Source organism: Leptodactylus fuscus, chromosome 9 (genome assembly GCF_031893055.1).
Source record: "Leptodactylus fuscus isolate aLepFus1 chromosome 9, aLepFus1.hap2, whole genome shotgun sequence".
NCBI classification, from domain to species: Eukaryota; Metazoa; Chordata; class Amphibia; order Anura; family Leptodactylidae; genus Leptodactylus; species Leptodactylus fuscus.
In genome coordinates, this window is record NC_134273.1 from 70,697,364 (window position 1) to 70,716,741 (window position 19,378).

At 41.8% G+C, this 19,378-nt stretch overlaps 1 protein-coding gene across 1 annotated transcript; it reads left to right on the forward strand.

The window, feature by feature from the left end:
* Positions 1-1,280: 1,280 nt before the first annotated feature.
* LOC142218530 (retinol dehydrogenase 8-like) lies at positions 1,281-14,340 on the forward strand. Its single transcript, XM_075287299.1, has 6 exons — positions 1,281-1,384; positions 4,247-4,408; positions 9,525-9,704; positions 10,315-10,408; positions 12,143-12,326; positions 13,939-14,340. Exons 1-6 carry the CDS (start codon positions 1,288-1,290, stop codon positions 14,170-14,172), a joined length of 951 nt encoding a protein of 316 aa, XP_075143400.1. The 5' UTR covers positions 1,281-1,287; the 3' UTR covers positions 14,173-14,340.
* Positions 14,341-19,378: the final 5,038 nt, after the last annotated feature.

Genomic DNA, 19,378 nt, shown 5'->3' on the forward strand with positions numbered 1-19,378 from the left:
ATAGCAGTATGTCTGTGCAATATTGTGGACATGAACAAACTGGATTTTTACACACATGCATTGTATGTATGCATTGGCACATATATACTGTATTTGTATGAAAAACAGGCCAAGTCCAGCCATTGGAGTTCCGATGTTATGCCAATAATACAGACATAACTAACCATCTTAAAACAGCAAAGAAAACAACGATATCATGTACATTTTCTGTACTAGCTTTTACTGATTTCTGTCCTGTATTAAAGAAGCCTATTCCTAAAAACGTTGTTGTTTTTTTTTATGTAGATTGTGAGCCCCACATAGAGCTCACAATGTACATTTTTCCCCTATCAGTATTTCTTTTTGGAATATGGGATGGAAATCCATGCAAACACGGGGAGAACATACAAACTCCTTGCAGATGTTCCTTGGCAGGATTTGAACACCAGTACTCCAGCACTGCAAGGCTGCAGTGCTAACCACTGAGCCACCGTGTGGCCCCGAACGTTGTCTCTCTTGTCATTGGCTGTATCCAGTACTGTAAGTCAATGAGGTTGAGCTGCTATACTAGATACATTCCTTATGGGGTGCCCCTACAAAATAATTTTTTCAAAAATTAAAAGACCCAAAGATAATGTTGCATGAAGGCACGCCGTCATCTTCCCAACTAAGGTGTCCTGTTCCCTAGTGTGAGTCCAGGGGTGCAGAGACATCGCTAACATAGAGTCTAATGGGACTGTTACTGGAAAAAGAATCTATTCCAGATTACACAACTGATCAACCAAATAAAATGGCTACATAACATTATACACATGTAACATTGGACTAACCAGAAGAATAAAATGAGCCTTGTGTGCTGTGGTAGAATCACATCCACTTTCAAAAGAATAGGATTATATTACAATAGCAGTCACGGAGAGGTCACGGTTCTTAAACCGGCCATGTGACAAGTGACTCGTATGCGCAACAATACGGCCCTGTTCTATATCTAATATTAGAATAGCAATGAACCATCCAGGAAAACTAAAGACCGTAGCCTATCTCAACCTCTGCTCTACCCTTTCCGCCTCCCCATGCCCTGCCTATCCAGATTATGTCATTATACTGCTCACCCACATTAATGTCAGAAGAGAGATTATCCAGCTTTAGCCACAAAATGTGCAGGTTTGCATTTTTAGCTGTGCTGACGCAGCCTGGATCCAGATAAAGCAGTAAGGAGCGAGGACTTAAGCCCACAAGTAACATTTCTCTTGCTACACTTGGTTCATGTTGATACGTCTTGTATACAGAGAGGCCTGAGATATAGCAATGGCTCTGAAGAACGTCCTCGTTACAGGATGCTCATCGGGAATAGGTCTGGCCATTGCTGCCAAGCTGGCCAAGGACGAACAGAAGAGATTCAAAGGTAAGCTGAGCAATCCATAGGGTGATGCCCAGGACATATATATATAGACCTATAAATGGTAACCTCAGTAGAACTGCATCTATTGAGCGGTATTACTAGTTATAAGGATCAAATCTCTGCTGTATATTACACCAGGCTGTATTGTTGTGCTGCAACCACTTCCATTTAGTATAATCTATCGCTTTATACCAGATATCAGTTTGCTTATGCGCTCAAAAATGTATGACCAGGTCCGGTCATGTTACATAGAATGGGAGAGCAGTCCGTTATCATGTCTGAACGTTCAGTAGGCAAATTACATTGACTCATAATCATCTACCTATACGTGTATGGCTGTAGGCTGTGTATTAGTATCTGTTAAATGCCATATGTAAGTGCCAACTTGTAAGATTGCAATTCCAGCGTCATCATATTCCCAGATAAACTTTATAACTTAACTAAGTAGCCATCCAGATCTCAGCCCTTCAAGTGCCGGACTGCTAAAACCGTGGTTATACCCGGACTCCATTGACTATTATTACTATGCTCCGATATTGAACTTGATAAAGCGGTTGTTACACTCCAAAACGCATTGGCATTCTGGATCTCAATAAAGAACTTCTCCACTAACATCTGGGTTAGGTCCAGTTCACATCTGCGTTCGGGTTTCTGGCCGGGAAGTCCGCTGAACAGAAACCTATACACATATAAAAGCGGTTACCTGAGGAAACCCACAGACTCTCCGAAAGGAAACCTGAATCCTGTTGTGAATCCCATCCAAACCTTGCAAAAAATCTGGATACGATGCAATGTCACAGTTTTGGTAATCTGCAGGAAAAACAATGATGTGTTGCCGCCGCTGTTTTTCTCGTGGTGCTTTTGTTGCTGCGGCCCGCTACTTGGGACCTTAGCCGCAAAGGAGTTTTGAGGATCAGGTATAAACGTCAGATTTGCAGGGGTGATTAGGAGATGAGGAGAGTGAGGGTCCAAAAGCTCCCCATTCCCAAATCGCAACCTGTCAATTATTCCTGTGGAAACAATGGGGTTTTCCATGTCTAGAAAGTCAAAAAGATTTCAACTAAACTACAAGAGTCAAAATGTCATATCCACAATAATAAATCCGGGTCACTGTATAGCCATAGGTTTCCTCCTAAAATTTGGAAAGCACCAAAGTCTACGTCACACTAGAGCCCCCTGGTGGACATGGAGTTTCGCATTGCAGGTTGTGCATTAATTCATTTAGGTGCTTAGACTTGGGGTTGTTGTCTCCTTTGATTATCTCGCTATTCCCGGCATATCCTTAAGGATGAAATGGGTTAAAGTCTGGTTGCACCAGATTCTCAACATACTAACTCCCTGGCAATCCGACATAACGCTCATAATCCAGATTTGAGAATTGGACTAAACCACAGAAAACTGCAGACCAAAGACAGATATTAACCCTGATGTGACCATGTTTATAGATTTATGTAACATACTCTATCTATCTGATTTATTGGAGACATTACACAATACATCATTCCTTATACTCCAGCAAAATAATTACACCAGGGCATACTCTATAAGGATCCTTGTAATTGTTAGTCTATGTGGACGTGATACTTAGCAGGTCCTAATAGAGCGATCCCATCCCCTGAAACTAATGTGAGTGGACATAATGTGGGTTCACACCTCCACCTGGTCTCCGCTTTTGGGTTTCCATTTTCTGCAGAGTGAAACTGGACAGGAGACGGAAACCCGGTGGTCAGTTTTCAAAGCCATTCACTTGAATGGGTTTGCAAACTGACCGCCCGTGAGTGTCTCCGAGGTAAAACCGTTTTTCTTTAACTGGGCACAAATTCAGGACGGTTTTGCCGCGGAGAGACAGAAGACGCTCACGGGCGGTCACTTTGCAAACCCATTCAAGTGAATGGGTTTGAAAACTACCGCTGGGTTTCCGTCTCCTGTCCAGTTTCTCTCAGCAGAAGACGGAAACCCGAAAGCAGAGACTGGGCGCAGGTGTGAACCCGCCCACATTAGCATCAGTTAGTGTCCGTTTTTATTACTGTCCATTTTGTTTTGTTTTTTGCTTTTCTTTGTTTCTGCTTTCTGAGCATGTGCAGAAAATAATGGACAGTAGAAAATGGACACTAACGGACACCTATCCGTTACCCATATACTTTAATATTAAAAAATAACGGATGCTTAACATCCGTTATGAAACCGTTTTTCTTAACGGACACAAAAGTCCTGCATGTGACGGATTGGTTGTAAATGGATATCAATGGACACAAGGTAAAATACCATTGAAATGAATGTAAATTTTAACGAATTTCTGATGGTTCTGCTAGTGTCCGTTGCTAAAATCTTATAGCAGACAATAGCAACGGACACTGACGGTCACCAACGGAAAGTGTGAACGCCCCCTTGGGCTACATGCACTCGGCCATAGTGGTTTTTACTGTCCACAAATACTGATCCACAAAAAAACGTGTCCTCACTACTATTGTTCCACAAAAAGATTTGTATGATCCCCTGCACTTGTATCTGGGAGTCTGTGCTGCAAATATAGACAAGAATAGGGCATACTCTATGATGTTTCTATGGCCCGGTCACTGATGAGTAAAACCTATGGACGTGTGCATCTGTCCAAAGACTTGAATGGCTCTGTATACTAACCACAATTAAGGACAGTATACAAAAACAACTACAGGCTTGTGTATGGGGCCTAACTGTGTATTAAGCCAATGAAAGCAACACAACACAATATATAAGGACGGTGTGAACCCAGCCTACAATGGTGTTAGTACCTGCATAATACAAAGTGCTGTGCATTTCTGTTGTGAAGACTGAACCCATTGCTATATTGCTTTGAAAATAACCCTGACATTTCTTTATGTGCAGTTTATGCAACAATGAGAAATTTGGCAAAGCAGGATGACCTGGTGCATGCCGCGGAAGGCTGTGTGGGGAAGACACTGGAGATCAAACAGCTGGATGTGTGCTGCGAAGAGTCCATTAGAGACTGCGTCAATAGCATCCCAGATCGCAGAGTGGACATCTTAGGTAAGAGAAATGTGTCTGTCTATACAATGTAAGGGGTCAGTAATAACATATCCCTGCTCAACATGCATAGGGGGGAGTGGAGGATCAGCTGCTACCAGACTGATGCTTAATTCTGGGAAAACAAAGGATTGAGCAGCTAAAACAAAAGCAGTCAGGCCGCCCTACACAATAGACTTTTGTTCCCATTGACATTAAAGGATACCTAGGATTTTTGCAAACTACTTATTGCATTTCAGGAGTTCCTTTTTTCACTTCCAACAACTCCAGTTCGTTCATTGAATAGGTGCTGCTCTTCTGAGGTTAGTTGAGGTGCCTGATAGGCTAATTAGACTCTCTACAGTCTACAGGGACCATGGGAAGAATATGCAAACCTGTCTTCCATGATGTAATTAGGAAGTCAGGTGCCTCAGTGTTGCAAACCAATAGAGAGCGCTCACTGGAATGTGCAAGCCTGTCTTCCCTGATATACAGTCCTATGAAAAAGTTTGGGCACCCCTATTAATCTTAATCATTTTTAGTTCTAAATATTTTGGTGTTTGCAGCAGCCATTTCAGTTTGATATATCTAATAACTGATGGACACAGTAATATTTCAGGATTGAAATGAGGTTTATTGTACTAACAGAAAATGTGCAATATGCATTAAACCAAAATTTGACCGGTGCAAAAGTATGGGCACCTCAACAGAAAAGTGACATTAATATTTAGTAGATCCTCCTTTTGCAAAGATAACAGCCTCTAGTCGCTTCCTGTAGCTTTTAATCAGTTCCTGGATCCTGGATAAAGGTATTTTGGACAAACAATTCAAGTTCAGTTAAGTTTGATGGTGGCCGAGCATGGACAGCCCGCTTCAAATCATCCCACAGATGTTCAATGATATTCAGGTCTGGGGACTGGGATGGCCATTCCAGAACATTGTAATTGTTCCTCTGCATGAATGCCTGAGTCGATTTGGAGCAGTGTTTTGGATCATTGTCTTGCTGAAATATCCATCCCCGGCGTAACTTCAACTTCGTCACTGATTCTTGAACATTATTCTCAAGAATCTGCTGATACTGAGTGGAATCCATGCGACCCTCAACTTTAACAAGATTCCCGATGCCGGCATTGGCCACACAGCCCCAAAGCATGATGGAACCTCCACCAAATTTTACAGTGGGTAGCAAGTGTTTTTCTTGGAATGCTGTTTCTTTTTGGACGCCATGCATAACGCCTTTTTTTATAACCAAACAACTCAATCTTTGTTTCCAAAATGAAGTTGGCTTCTCCAAATGTGCTTTTGCATACCTCAGGCAACTCTATTTGTGGCGTACGTGCAGAAACGGCTTCTTTCTCATCACTCTCCCATACAGCTTCTATTTGTGCAAAGTGCGCTGTATAGTTGACCGATGCACAGTGACACCATCTGCAGCAAGATGATGCTGCAGCTCTTTGGAGGTGGTCTGTGGATTGTCCTTGACTGTTCTCACCATTCTTCTTCTCTGCCTTTCTGATATTTTTCTTGGCCTGCCACTTCTGGGCTTAACAAGAACTGTCCCTGTGGTCTTCCATCTCCTTACTATGTTCCTCACAGTGGAAACTGACAGGTTAAATCTCTGAGATAACGTTTTGTATCCTTCCCCTGAACAACTATGTTGAACAATCTTTGTTTTCAGATCATTTGAGAGCGGGCTGTCCATGTTCGGCGACCATCTAACTTAACTGAACTTGAATTGTTTTGTAGAAAGAAATGGTCCAAAATCCCTTCATCCAGGATCCAGGAACTGATTAAAAGCTACAGGAAGCGACTAGAGGCTGTTATCTTTGCAAAAGGAGGATGTACTAAATATTAATGTCACTTTTCTGTTGAGGTGAACATATTTTTGCACCGGTCAAATTTTGGTTTAATGCATATTGCGCATTTTCTGTTAGTACAATAAACCGCATTTCAATCCTGAAATATTACTGTGTCCATCAGTTATTAGATATATCAAACTGAAATGGCTGCTGCAAACACCAAAATATTTAGAACTAAAAATGATTAAGATTAATAGGGGTGCCCAAACTTTTTCATAGGACTGTAATTAGGAAGACAGAGTCTCAGTGATATAGCCCAATAGCTCCCTTTAACATCATGCTCAACCTTCCAAGACGCCTTTATTTTGCAATGATGCTGGGATTATTACCAGGTATAGTCTCTCAAACGAGGACGGCCATTTCGATGTTATTGCATCTCGTCAACCCGGTGTAGAGAAGACTAACCTGGTAGTGGTGAGAGGCTTAGACAGGGTTAGGGGGATATCGTCACTCCTTGGGGAGAGACCACCATATAGGTGTGTGGAGACTTATTAAGCCTTTAACACTCCACTTTGCAAGGGACCATGGGAAGAATATGCAAATCTGTCTTCCATGATGTAATTAGGAAGTCAGGTGCCTCAGTGTCTACAGAGCAGACAAAGGGGAATGATTGACACCGTCCAATCAGAGATGGACTGTGACAGTGCTTAGAACCACATCTATTTATTGCTTTGGCTTAGGACCACCCACTTGGCAGTGGAGACTTTATCATATCAGGTACCAAAGCTAACTGCACTGATTGCTCAGGAATAGTGGAGGCTAAGGCCCCACAGGATGATATGCAGCGCTAAAGCACTGCGAGAAAAACTACGGCGGGAACGCATCACTTTCCTTCCCGCAACGCTTTGAACAGAAAGTTCATGGAGTTTTCCTCCGAGGACTTTCTGTTACCATTATATCTACGGGAAAGCCATCCGGCTTTTCCATAGATATAATTGACATGCTGCAATTTCCAAAGCCGCGCTGGTTTGAAATTAAAGTGGGCATGGGATTCGCATGAATCCCATCCACTTTGCAGATATTGTATAATGCTGCGATTCTTCCCGCGGCATTTCCACTGCGGGCAAATCGCGGCGTTTCCGGTCCATGAGGCCCCAGGCTAAAGGCTATGGCGTTTCCATAGGTATAATTGACATGCTGCAATTCCCAAAACCGCAACAGTTTTGGAAATCACAGCATGTCAATTATACCTATGGAAAAATCGAGGCGTGTTACAGTACTTGCAAAGTGGATGGGATTTATGCGAATCCCATCCCCACTTTGCAGTAAAAACCGCAGCGCGGACATGCTGCAATTTCCAAAACTGGCGCAATTTTGGAAATCACAGCAGGTCAATAATTTCTACGGAAACACCGGTGGCTTCCCTGTAGATATAATGGGAAAAGAAAGTCTATGGAGGAAAACTCAGTGAACTTTCTGTTTAAAGTGCTGCGGGAAGAACTGCAATGCATTCCCAACGCAGTTTTTCCCAGAGTGCTTTAGCACTGCGGATCATCCCGTGGGGTGTTAGTCTTAATCTCATCCACACATTGCAGAAAAAAAAAGCTGTGTTTTCAAAAATGTGTGAATTTTTTTTCTACGCACTCCATTTGATATCAACATATAATCGAAATGAATCCCAAAATTTCTAACTTATTTAGATAAAAATAAAATAAATATAAGAATATGACTTTTTTCATGGGTTGTGCTACTCACTTCAATCATCCGTTTTCATAGGTTTTGGTTCATCAAAATCATCTATACATAGGCTTGGCAGGATTGATCACCGCTTAACAATGCTTTGTCCGTGACATTATATTATTATCTGTTGCTTAAAATTTTCTTCCTTGTCCTATTGATATAAAAAGTACATTGATTGGATCAAAAAGCAGATAACATAAGACAGCGCAGTGATAACAATGCACATTTGTCCTCAATAGACCTTATTGTAAAAAGCGATGACACAATTTCTAGTGAACACATTTCACTCACGTTTGTAAAAAGTAAAGAAATCTTTAAGTACGGTATATTGCTCTAGATTTTCTCTATCCCCGTTTCTCACGGAACCAATACATATCAGTATATTAATATTGTAACAGCGTGTGCATAAACAAATATTTGCTGCGCACTAAGCACCTGCTGCTTTAGGTTTACATTGTATTATCTGTGCCCAAGGCAAATACTGCGACTTCCCTTTATGCCAGACAACAGTGAGGTAGAATACAATACTTCCATCAAACATACAATGGGTATCTCTTTAACCCCTTCCAACCCGTAAAGTCATAGTACAACTCCCAACATGCTCCATTCACTTCCACGGGGCACACTGAAGTTGGACAAAAGCCCCCATTGTTGCCTATATGTATATGTACCTACTAGAGTTTGCACAAGAAAATAAATAAGTTATAATTCACATAATATAGTGACGCAAAAGCGATTTTTTTTCTATAAAAATTGTGTTTGTTGTTAAAAAAACGAACAAAAAAATCCAAAATGTCTAGCATCTGTTTAAATGGTAAACACTTAAATGATGGGAATGATGGGGAAACTACATTCAGTTTGTGTAAGTATCACAAAATGGGACTATTAAAAAATACGTGTTCCAAAAAAACAAGCCCTCAGAAACTGAAACAGATGGAAAAATGATTAATAGTGACTTTAAATGTCTAAATAAAACTCCTTAAGGAGAGAGAACCTTTGCGGGCATATGGAGACTTAAAAAGCCATTTTCGGGTCACTGGGGGATTATGGGAAATATGCAAATCTGTTTTCCAGGATGTCATTAGGAAAACCTTCTAAGGACAGCCACCTTAAACATCATGCATTACTTTTTCAACAAGCCTATTGCTATAATGCGAGGTTTAGCCAAACCAGTAAATCTATTCCAAAAGGAACAGAGTCCCAGCTGTGGACAGCGCTGTTTCAATTTGTTGGATCTCATCAGCACAGCATAGGGAAAACTGGTTTGGCAGAGATGAGAGACTTCTAGACCAGGTTCTGAGGATATCATCACTCCTTAAGGAGAGAGCACCTTTGCAGGCGTATGGAGACTTACAAAGCCATTTTCGCTCTACTCGCATCATGTTGAAAAAGTTATGCATGATGTTTAAGAGGGCGACCCCTAGAGGGCAGCAAGCAGAGGCATTGGAAAACAGATTTGTGTATTTCCCATAAATAAAAGCCATCACTTTAACTATATAACTAGACTTCCTTTACCACAATAAGAACGATTAGAAATAACGTATAGATTTGAGTACTGACTGAAATGTGTCTAATATGTGACAAATTCTTTATGTCCACAGTTAGCAATGCAGGAGTCGGGCTCATCGGACCTATTGAATGTCAAAGCATTGAAGAAATGAAGACTGTGATGGATACAAATTTCTTTGGACTAGTCAGACTGCTGAAGGAAATCCTCCCAGATATGAAAAAGAGGAAGAACGGCCACATAGTCATTATCAGCAGTGTAATGGGGATACAAGGTACGGTGACCTTTGTAGGACTATGGCTGCAAATGTAAAGCACATCTTCTGAATATGCCAACAGGGACTGAGGCATTACCTGAAGCTCCAGGACCCCAATGTTAAATCTCTATGACCTTGTGTTATTTAGAATAGTGGTATATTTTAAATAGGGCCTGGTAGCTACTGCTAGCTCTGTACCCCATATACCCCTGTCAGGGCAATGTTAAAGGGACACTGTCCACAGTTGATATAGTCCACATCATAGTCCATATTTGTTTCCACAGTGCCCTATGACATTAGACTCCATTGAATTTCCTTTCCATGTTAAACTGTCCATTGATGTAAACACTCATCCTGATACAATTTTTTCCCACCCGTTTGCATGTTGGTTAGAGGCATAGACCTTCTTATGATATGAAGCATGGGAATATGGCGTGCTTACATTTCTCCATAGGATGATAGTGAACACGTTTAATTACCCAAATAAAATATTACGGCACAATTTATAAGTGTTTCTACCAATGGAGCAAATTTCCATTGTTGTAAATGTTACCTTTAGATCAAGACATGATGAAACTTGGCAGAATTTTTTTTTGGTGTTTTTGAACATTCGTTCCCTTTCTTGCAGGTATTTTGTTTAATGATGTCTACGCTGCCTCCAAGTTTGCCGTTGAAGGATTCTGTGAAAGTTTAGCAATACAAGCCCTGAAATTCAAGCTGCAGTAAGTGTTGTTTCTCTCCTCCTTCCTGACAGTGAAGCAAAGATGTTTTTCTTTTTTTATATACAGGGCCTTCTACTTCTCTTCACAATGCTTACAAATGATAGGTTTCAAGGGAAAAATGCATGCCATGCCCAGTGGCGTAACTAGGAATGGCGGGGCCCCAAGTCGAACATTTGACATGGACTTGGTGGATTTCTTGCCCAGATGTCTAGGGGGTAATTTAAGCCAATGGTTGAGGGCGTCCATTGGAAAGCAATCAGTAATAACTTCCACCTCTTTCTAGAAGTCTGTATCAAGTTGCAGTCCCGAAAGATGTAGTGGAGGGTTTCCACAACGGAGTTACATCTCCAACAAACTGAAGGAAGCACAGGATTTAGAGAATGTTGGCGGGTGGGGGTGTGGTACCAATTAGAGATGAGCGAGTTGTACTCGATTGAGTAGGTGTTCGATTGAATACTACGGTATTCGAAATACTCATACTCGATCAAGTACCACTCGCTATTCGAATGTAAAAGTTTGATGCAGAACCAGCATTGATTGGCCGAATGCTATACAGTCGGCCAATCAACGCTGGTTCTTCTCCTACCTTTAGAAGTCTTCTCTGTGCAGCTTCCCCGCGGCGTCTTCTGCCTCTGAATTCACTCTGCCAGGCATCGGGCCTGGGCAGAGCCGACTGCGCATGTCCGCTTGTAGTGCGGGCATGCGCAGTCGGCTCTGCCCAGGCCCGATGCCTAGCAGAGTGAATTCAGAGCCGGAAGACGCGGTGGGGAAGCTGCAAGGAGAAGACTTCTCAGAGGATCCAGCCCGACCCTCACTCGTGGACTTGGTAAGTGTAATTTGATCGAATGTTGCCTACCCCTGAAACGAGCATTTTCCCTCCATGGACTATAATAGGGTTTGATATTCGATTCGAGTAGTCGAATATTGAGGGGCTACTCGAAACGAATATCGAACCTCGAACATTTTACTGTTGGCTCATCTCTAGTACCAATGCATTAGGAGTTCATACGATTTAGATGCATGTGTCCATATTATCTGCTATTGAGCAGAGGTTGGGCCTCTTCCCATCTGGTCATATATCTATGGACAGGGGGCACCAGACCCTCTAGAGAGGATAGGGGTTGATAAATCATGTTGATCATAGAGGGGCCCACTCGACACAACCTCTCATAAGCAGTAGGGGGATAGACTGGGGGTTTAATGTCCTAAATCGCCCTGTTTTATATCCATCCATGCCCACGTTTAAAAAAAACAAACCTTTATATTTAGCTAGAGATGAGTCTCACTGGACTAATCTCTGGCCCTCCCAGTGTCTACGTGGTTCTTCAGTAAAGCAGAGGACATACACCCCAGCATCACTGCAGAAGTGTCGGGGTCCGAGGCATGCGCACTGATGCCGAGATGTCAGGAATACAATCGTAGGATTAGTATAAAGCTTTTTTATTTGTATTGTGGGCAAAGATAGCTTTGTAATAGGGTGATTTTGGCCACTAAAACCCTGTGGGTCGTTGTTTAATGGTCCAAATAGCCCTACTGGTTCCCTTTAAGAGTGATGTGGAATCGGTAAATTCAGACTGTTTTGATCATTTCAGAGAATTTTTATAGTAGGCTGAAGAGCATTAGGGTAAATTATATTTCAGTGTTTGTGTGACCCTTCCGAACATAATCGTTGAGTAGATCGTAGATGTGACGTGTCAGTGTCTTTATAACAATTGAGCTTTTACTATATTCCAGGTTGAGCCTCATTGAGCCTGGTCCAGTGATCACAGAGTTTGAAAGGAAAGTCTTTGAAGATGGAATGAAGATGGACCTTTCTGCAGCAGATACGGAGACTGCGGACATGTTTACTAATGTCTATCTTAAAAACTACAAATCAATCTTCCAAAGCTTAGGACAGACAGCTGAAGATGTGGCAGAGGTTAGAACTGCAAGCTATACCTCTCAGCTGAACCCACTGAGATGTCTCACTCATGCTGTGGTTGGTAGAATAGCTACAAGTTCTTGCAGTCATCATGTGATGGCACTACAGGTCAACAAAAAAGCTCAAATACTGACTATACTGGTCCAATTGAAGCCCTATTCAGTTGGGATGTTATATCTACCATGGTATGGCCAGGTAAATGTTGACCCCCCACTGATCTAAAATTGGTGGCCTATAGAGAGGAGCAAGTAGTATTCGATCGAGTAGGTATTCGATCGAATACTACGGTATTCGAACTCGATCGAATACTACTAGCTATTCGCAGTAAATATTCCATTCAGAGCCAGCGTTGATTGTCCGAATGCTATACAGTGTATAGCATTTAGTCAATCAGCGCTGGTTCTGCAGAAGGCCCGTCCTTGCTAGTCGGGAGAGCTGGCAGTTTGCTGTTACGAGTGAGCTTACTTTTTCTTATAGGAATGAATTGACCAGCGTTGATTGGCCAGTGTACAGTATTCGGCAAATCAACTCTGGTTCTGCCGGAGGCGGAGTCTAAGATCGACCCACAGCAGTCTCCATTGTGGTCCGATTTTAGACTCCGCCTCCTCACAGACAAGCCTCCGGCAGGACCAGCGTTGATTGGCCGAATACTGTACACTGGCCAATCAACGCTGGTCAATGCATTCCTATGACAAAAAAGACAACTACCTCGTAACAGCAAGCTGCCAGCTCTCCTGACTAGCAAGGACGAGCCTGCTGCAGAACCAGCGTTGATTTGCTGCAGGCTCGTCTTTGCTAGTCGGGAGAGCTGGCAGCTTGCGGTTACGAGGGAGCTTACTTTCTATCAGCACAACTGCAAGCACTGTGCAGTTAAAGCGCACGGACCCCATAGACTATAATGGGGTCCATGCGCTTTAACTGCACAGCGCTCCTCGTGCTACTCATGGACTTGGTGACTCTCCTTTAGTCAAATAGTGGTTTCCCCTGAAACGAGCATTTTTTCCCATAGACTATAATGGGGTTCGATATTCGTTTGAATAGTCGAATATTGAGGGGCTATTCGAAACGAATATTGAATCTCGAATATTTCACTGTTCGCTCATCTCTAGTGGCCTATATTAGGGATAGGACTTAGGTAACACCTTCTGCCGGGCCATGCACCAGATTTGAAGTATATGCCAACTCATAGCTGGAGTAGACATCCTTTATCATGTATGCCTGTTTTCTGGTCCCACCTCACCCCCAGCGCACTCCTTTCTAGGCATGTGGAGTGGGTGGCACAAAAAAGGCAGTTGCAAGAATTTTTGCGTAGTATTTGCTCCAGGGACTCTAATTTTTTTTTCTGTAGATCAAATCAACATTCTGGTGTTTGTAACTACATTTCCACCCAGGTTTTTCATAAAACAGTATATACAGTACATATATGTATATGTTACATATAACAAAAAACACAGCTTTTCGGCATTTAAAGGCTTACCTGCAGCTGCCTTGGGTACATTTGCACCTTTCTACATTCCCTAAGGCTTGGCAGGGATGGAACTGTGAATTTGAGGAAGAACAGTTTTATATATCATTCAATATATATAACATAATTTTCTTTTATCAACAGCATACAATGAAAATTATTTTGGCAGAAAATCCTCCATTCCGTCACCAGACAAACAATCTCTACACACCGATGACGACATTAAAATATGCCGATCCTAATGGTGACCTTCCCATCGACACCTTCTACAAAATGGTCTTCCACCATGACAAAATCTTCAATGCCAGCCTTAATTTCATCAAACTGCTGCGATGGAGGAGTAAAAAGAGCTTTGACATGGGAAAACCACAGTCATAAAACGTCATAAGAGCCATTGTGTGTATTTGCACAATCTATCTGATCACTTTCTATGCATTTTGTATTGAGTTTAACCAGTGCTGTGAGACTGCAGCTGTGAATGGTTACAGGAACTAGATTTGACACTATTATTCCTATCATCATGTCACAAGGTCTATTGTAGTAGAGTCAGGTTGTCTTCCTTCCAGCACATTGATTGATAATGTGCATCCATGGGGGGTCTATTATTTATTAAGAAGGGTATGGCAGGGTATGGCAGCTGGACAGACGGGGGTTCTTGGATGATAAATGTATCATTTTAGTGAAAATCTAGCTATCATTTCACCTTCTCTGAGATATGACTTGGCTTTGGTTTGGTATACACCATTAATTTGTGCTTGGCATACACTATGTACTGGTACTGTCTCTGGACAGACGTCATATGTGCCGCACATTGCCAATATATTGCTGCTTTGGTCAATATGCAAACAAGCTATTTGGTGCAATGAGGGTATCGCCATTGCTCCATACAAATAAACAGCAACACCATCATTGCTCCAAAGAGCTGATCTGCATATTGAGAAAAACAGTATTATCTTGGAAACGGAGGCCCCAATTTACACGGGGAACACATTGTTTCTGGTGACAGACCCCCTTTAACATTTTTTGGATTTTCCTAATGTAAAAACTTTTTTTCTTGACATGTGGAACATTTGCACCCTATTTTATTACAAGACATTTTATTTTATACTGTAGGACTTTTTCCTCTAGCTATATCACTCAACTATACAGTATATAGATGTATTTTCATACGTATTGTATTCATATACATGTATCTTAGCAATCCGTTATGTATTTTGCTGGCAGAATGGTACAAGTTTTACAGGTGTATATAATGTAACAGTATTGTGATCAGTAAAGCTAAGTGCAACATATTACAATTCCATATTATGATTTTGTTACACGAATACAACAGCATATTATTTCGATGAGAGCTGCATGAAGCAGTGGTGACTAAAAGGAATCTTGTACAAGAACTAGAACCTAACCAAGGGAATGTCCCAAAATTTAAAGGGAGACTGTCAACAGAAAAATTGGTATCAAATGACAGTTCCTTGTAGGGCTACTTCTAGACTTTTCAACAATGCCTTTCTTTCTTATTCTGCATTGCAGACAATTTCATTGAAAATCAGGATTTTATTCTTCTACAGAATAGCTGAAAAGGGGTTAGGGCCATTCTTCTCCTGCGGGTTTCACTCTTCACTCCATAAATCTGGCCCTAAGTAAAGGCAAAGTGTGCTGGTCCCAGCTGTTAGACTCCCATTGATACTTGTCAGCTATACTGTGAATACATGATAGGCTTGCATGGTGAGACACCTGGTTTGAATCATTGGGCAAGCTTTGTGTCTCCATCATCTAGTATCTGCTATTGCTTGGAAGGACATGTCCATTCTAGGTTTGTGTTAGAAGTTGAAAATATTTCATGCCACTACCATCTGAAACAGAATTCAAACAGCAAATGTTCTGGAAAAACATGGTCAACAACCATATGCACTACAACATATCTGCCAGACTGTGATATAGTCCATATGTTATACCCCAATGATGTACCAAGAATGTTTTACTATGCTTTATTAAAATACATATACTTGAATTATCTTGTCTCTTTATTGCACAAGACAAATTTATGAAAAAAATCTCTAATTTATTATTATAAATGATACTTTGTGTCTCTTGGATATGGCAAAAAATACAACAAATAGACAATGATTAGTATCAAAAACCAAATAAAAACATACAGTATTAAGGCTAAGGCCCCACGGGCTTAAGCGCTGCGGGAAGAACCGCTGCGTGAACGCATTGTGGTTCTTCCCACAGCACTTTGAAGTGAAAGCTCATGGAGTTTTCCTCCACGGACTTTCTCTTACCAGTATATCTACAGAAAAGCCACTGGTGTTTCCGTAGATATAATTGACATGCTGCAATTTCCAAAACTGCACGTTTTTGGAAATCGCAGCGTGTCGGCGCTGCAATTTCTTCTACAAAGTGGGGATGGGATTCGCAAGAATCCCATCCACTTTGCAGATAATGTATAACGCTGCGATTTTTCCTGCGGCGTTTCCGGCCCATGGGGCCCCGGCCTTAAAGGGGTTGTTCAGTTGCTATTTTTATTATTTAGCATTGCTGCTATAGGGGATATAAACATAAGAACGAGTATGTCCCTCTTCTGGCTCCTCTGTTTCCATTGCTGCCAAATATAAAGGAAGTTCTTATACTTCTCCCTTCTGCTCAATCCACTCCTGGCGTTGGTTCAAAAAACTGCCACAAAATCTGGAACCAAAAAAGCTGCTTTTCAGCAACATGGGGCCTCAGTCTTAGGCTCCGTTCTCACGGAGTAACGCACCGCTCATTTAGACACATATACACGTGTCAGAGCACGGCACTTCAAAACAGATCCCATAGACTTCAATGGGTGCCGGCTTACGCACGTAACACATTGAAATCAATGGGAGGCTCTGTAACCCATTGATTTCAATGCGTATCGTGCGTAAGCCGGCACAGATTGAAGTCTATGGGATGCCATTTTTACATGTGTAAAAAACATGTCAAAAAACTGTGCAAAAAACGCACGTTTTTTTGCACGTTTTTTTATACACATGTAAAAAATGTCATTGAAGTCAATGGGAGTCTGATTTTTACACATGTATTCTTTACACGTGTATTATGCAAAAATGAGCACGTGTTTACTCAGTGTGCACGGCCCTTACTGTCCCCTCCAAATTTCCAACACAAATCAGACACCCCAAGAATACCAACCAGGAACATCTACTGCAGAAAAAGATTTGTATACTAAAATTGTATAGCTTTCTCCTCTTCCTGTGATATCAATGACAAACTATGGATATGTTCACACATTGGAAGTAAAACAGGAACTTGAGGTGAACTTCTGCCGTATAATTTCCACCCCTCTGCATTTTTCCTGTGCCTTTTGCTCGCTGACTACGCTCAGATGAACGATGAAGTCCGCCTCAAATTGCTCTTCGGTTTCTGCCATGTAAATGGCCCATAAGGGCCAGACTACAAGACATAACACACCCAACTGCTTGAAATGTCATTGCTCGCTTGTCTTCCCACTTTCTGTCCTGTTCAAGTGAATGGGGCTGAGCTGTAATATCAAGCAAAGTCACTGTACAATGGAGAGTGCTATGCTTGATGTTGTGTGAAGAGGCTGCGGCACTATTCCAAATTCTGCAGTCACTTACCAAGAAATCAGACCCCCGACAGTCTTCAGTTGATGACCTATCCTAAGGATATATCATCAATTGATAAGCCTGCAGACTCCTTTAACAGCAGGGCTGTGAGTCAATAGCTGGCCCATATTTCAAAATTGTGTGTCCGTGTTGAGGAAAATGGTGCACATATAGGATTACCTTCCCTGATTGCGGAGGCCTCACGCATAACCATAAGATGGACGGGGTTTACAAACCGTAGGTTAATCGATCACACAATTTGTAGATAATACTGCAAAACCTTCACACGGAGTTTACGCTCTGCACATTCTGAACGTGAACTCGTTCAGAGTGAGCGGCGTAAAACAGATCCCATTGACTTGAATGGGTGCCGGCTTATGTGCGCTACACATTGAAATCAATGGGAGGCTACCATTGATTTCAATGGGTAGCGCGTGTATACTGGCACCCATAGAAGTCAATGGGATCTGTTTTACGCCGCACACTCTGAACAAGTTTACGTTCAGAATGAGTGGAGCGTAAACTCTGTGTGAAGGCTCCCTAACACGTGCAGAATAAAGGAGCCTTCACACGGAGTAAACGCGTGTGTATTTTTGCACAATACACGTGTAAAAATACGCCTGTAAAATGTCATTGAAGTCAATGGGAGTCTTATTTTTACACCTGTATTTTGCAAAATACACGTGCGTTTACTCAGTGTGAAGGCTCCCTAAGACGAGACTCACATGGCTGAAATTGCAGCTGATTCTTTCTGAAACTTAGCTCCAATTTCTAGCTGAATCTGCACCCCATAGTTTTTGCTTCTTTTTTTAGGACACTGAAATAAGGGTCTATTCAGATCACGTTTTTTTTTTACAGCCAATATAAAAAATGGATGCAAAAAAATAGATGCGAACGGATGGCCATGGACTTCAATGTTTTTTTTAAAATAAAAAATCAGTGTCTTTCCTTTTTTTTGAAAAAAATGCAATATACTGAAAAAAAAATAGATTTTTTTTTATAGTTACATTGATGTCTGTATTAAATGGATGTAAAAAAAAATGTGACCTGACTAGAAGTGTCCTGCCTGAGCTTCCTGTGGATTTCAGGGCTTAATCACCCCCACTCTGGTTAAAGGTGCAGAATGATTAGCCCCCATTGTGTGCAAAGCCACAACCGAAAACCAAAGCTCTGTTTCATCTTACTAAAGGGCCGACATTTGGAGAGGAGGCGGAAGATCACCTCTAATCCTCTCCATATTCCATAAGAAGAACCTAAACTAAGGCCTATTCACATGTAGGTGTTTTGAATCAGTGTTTGGAGTCAGCATACCAAACCACAGACTGCAACTCTTCTATTTTTCCACAGCCCGACTCTGACTCCATAAATTGCTGACAGTCATGGTCATACCTAACAGTAAAGCTCCTACAAGGCCCTATTCACATCTGCGTTATGGTTTCCGTTCATGGAGTCCGCTTGTGGAGCCCCCGGACAGGAAAGTGCATAAAAAAGCGGTTACCTGGGAAACCTGCAGACCCCATAGACTATAATGGGGTCCGTGTGGTTTCCACGCAAAGTATGCGGAGAGAAAAGTCCTACAAGCAGCGCTTCTCTCTCCACGTTTCATGCGGAAACCACATAGACCCCATTATAGTCCATGGGATCAGTGGATTTCTATAGGTAATCGCTTTTTCATGTGTATAGGTTTCCGTTGGGGGGACTCCCTGTATGGAAACCCAAATGCAGATGTGAACTGGGCCTTAGTCAGTAACTGAAAGTAAATATGTAACAGACTATCCGACTAATTATACAATATTAATGGGATAATATAATTAAAATTCTTTTTATTTGCAGTTGGTAATTGTTTTCCCAACTCTGACTCCACAGCCCTGGCCATAACCCAGAATGCCTGTTCTCTCAGTATTCTGCCTCCATCTCTGCCTTCTTTTGAGAACAATGAGGGTCAGAGCAGACGCCACCACCTTCCTCAGTGTGAA

Coding starts and splice junctions, on each gene's coding strand:
- LOC142218530 (XM_075287299.1), top strand. CDS start 1,288: ATGGCTCTGAAGAACGTCCTCGTTACAGGATGCTCATCGGGAATAGGT. Junction 1,385..4,246: donor CGAACAGAAGAGATTCAAAG/GTAAGCTGAGCA, acceptor CTTTATGTGCAG/TTTATGCAACAATGAGAAAT. Junction 9,705..10,314: donor CAGTGTAATGGGGATACAAG/GTACGGTGACCT, acceptor CCTTTCTTGCAG/GTATTTTGTTTAATGATGTC.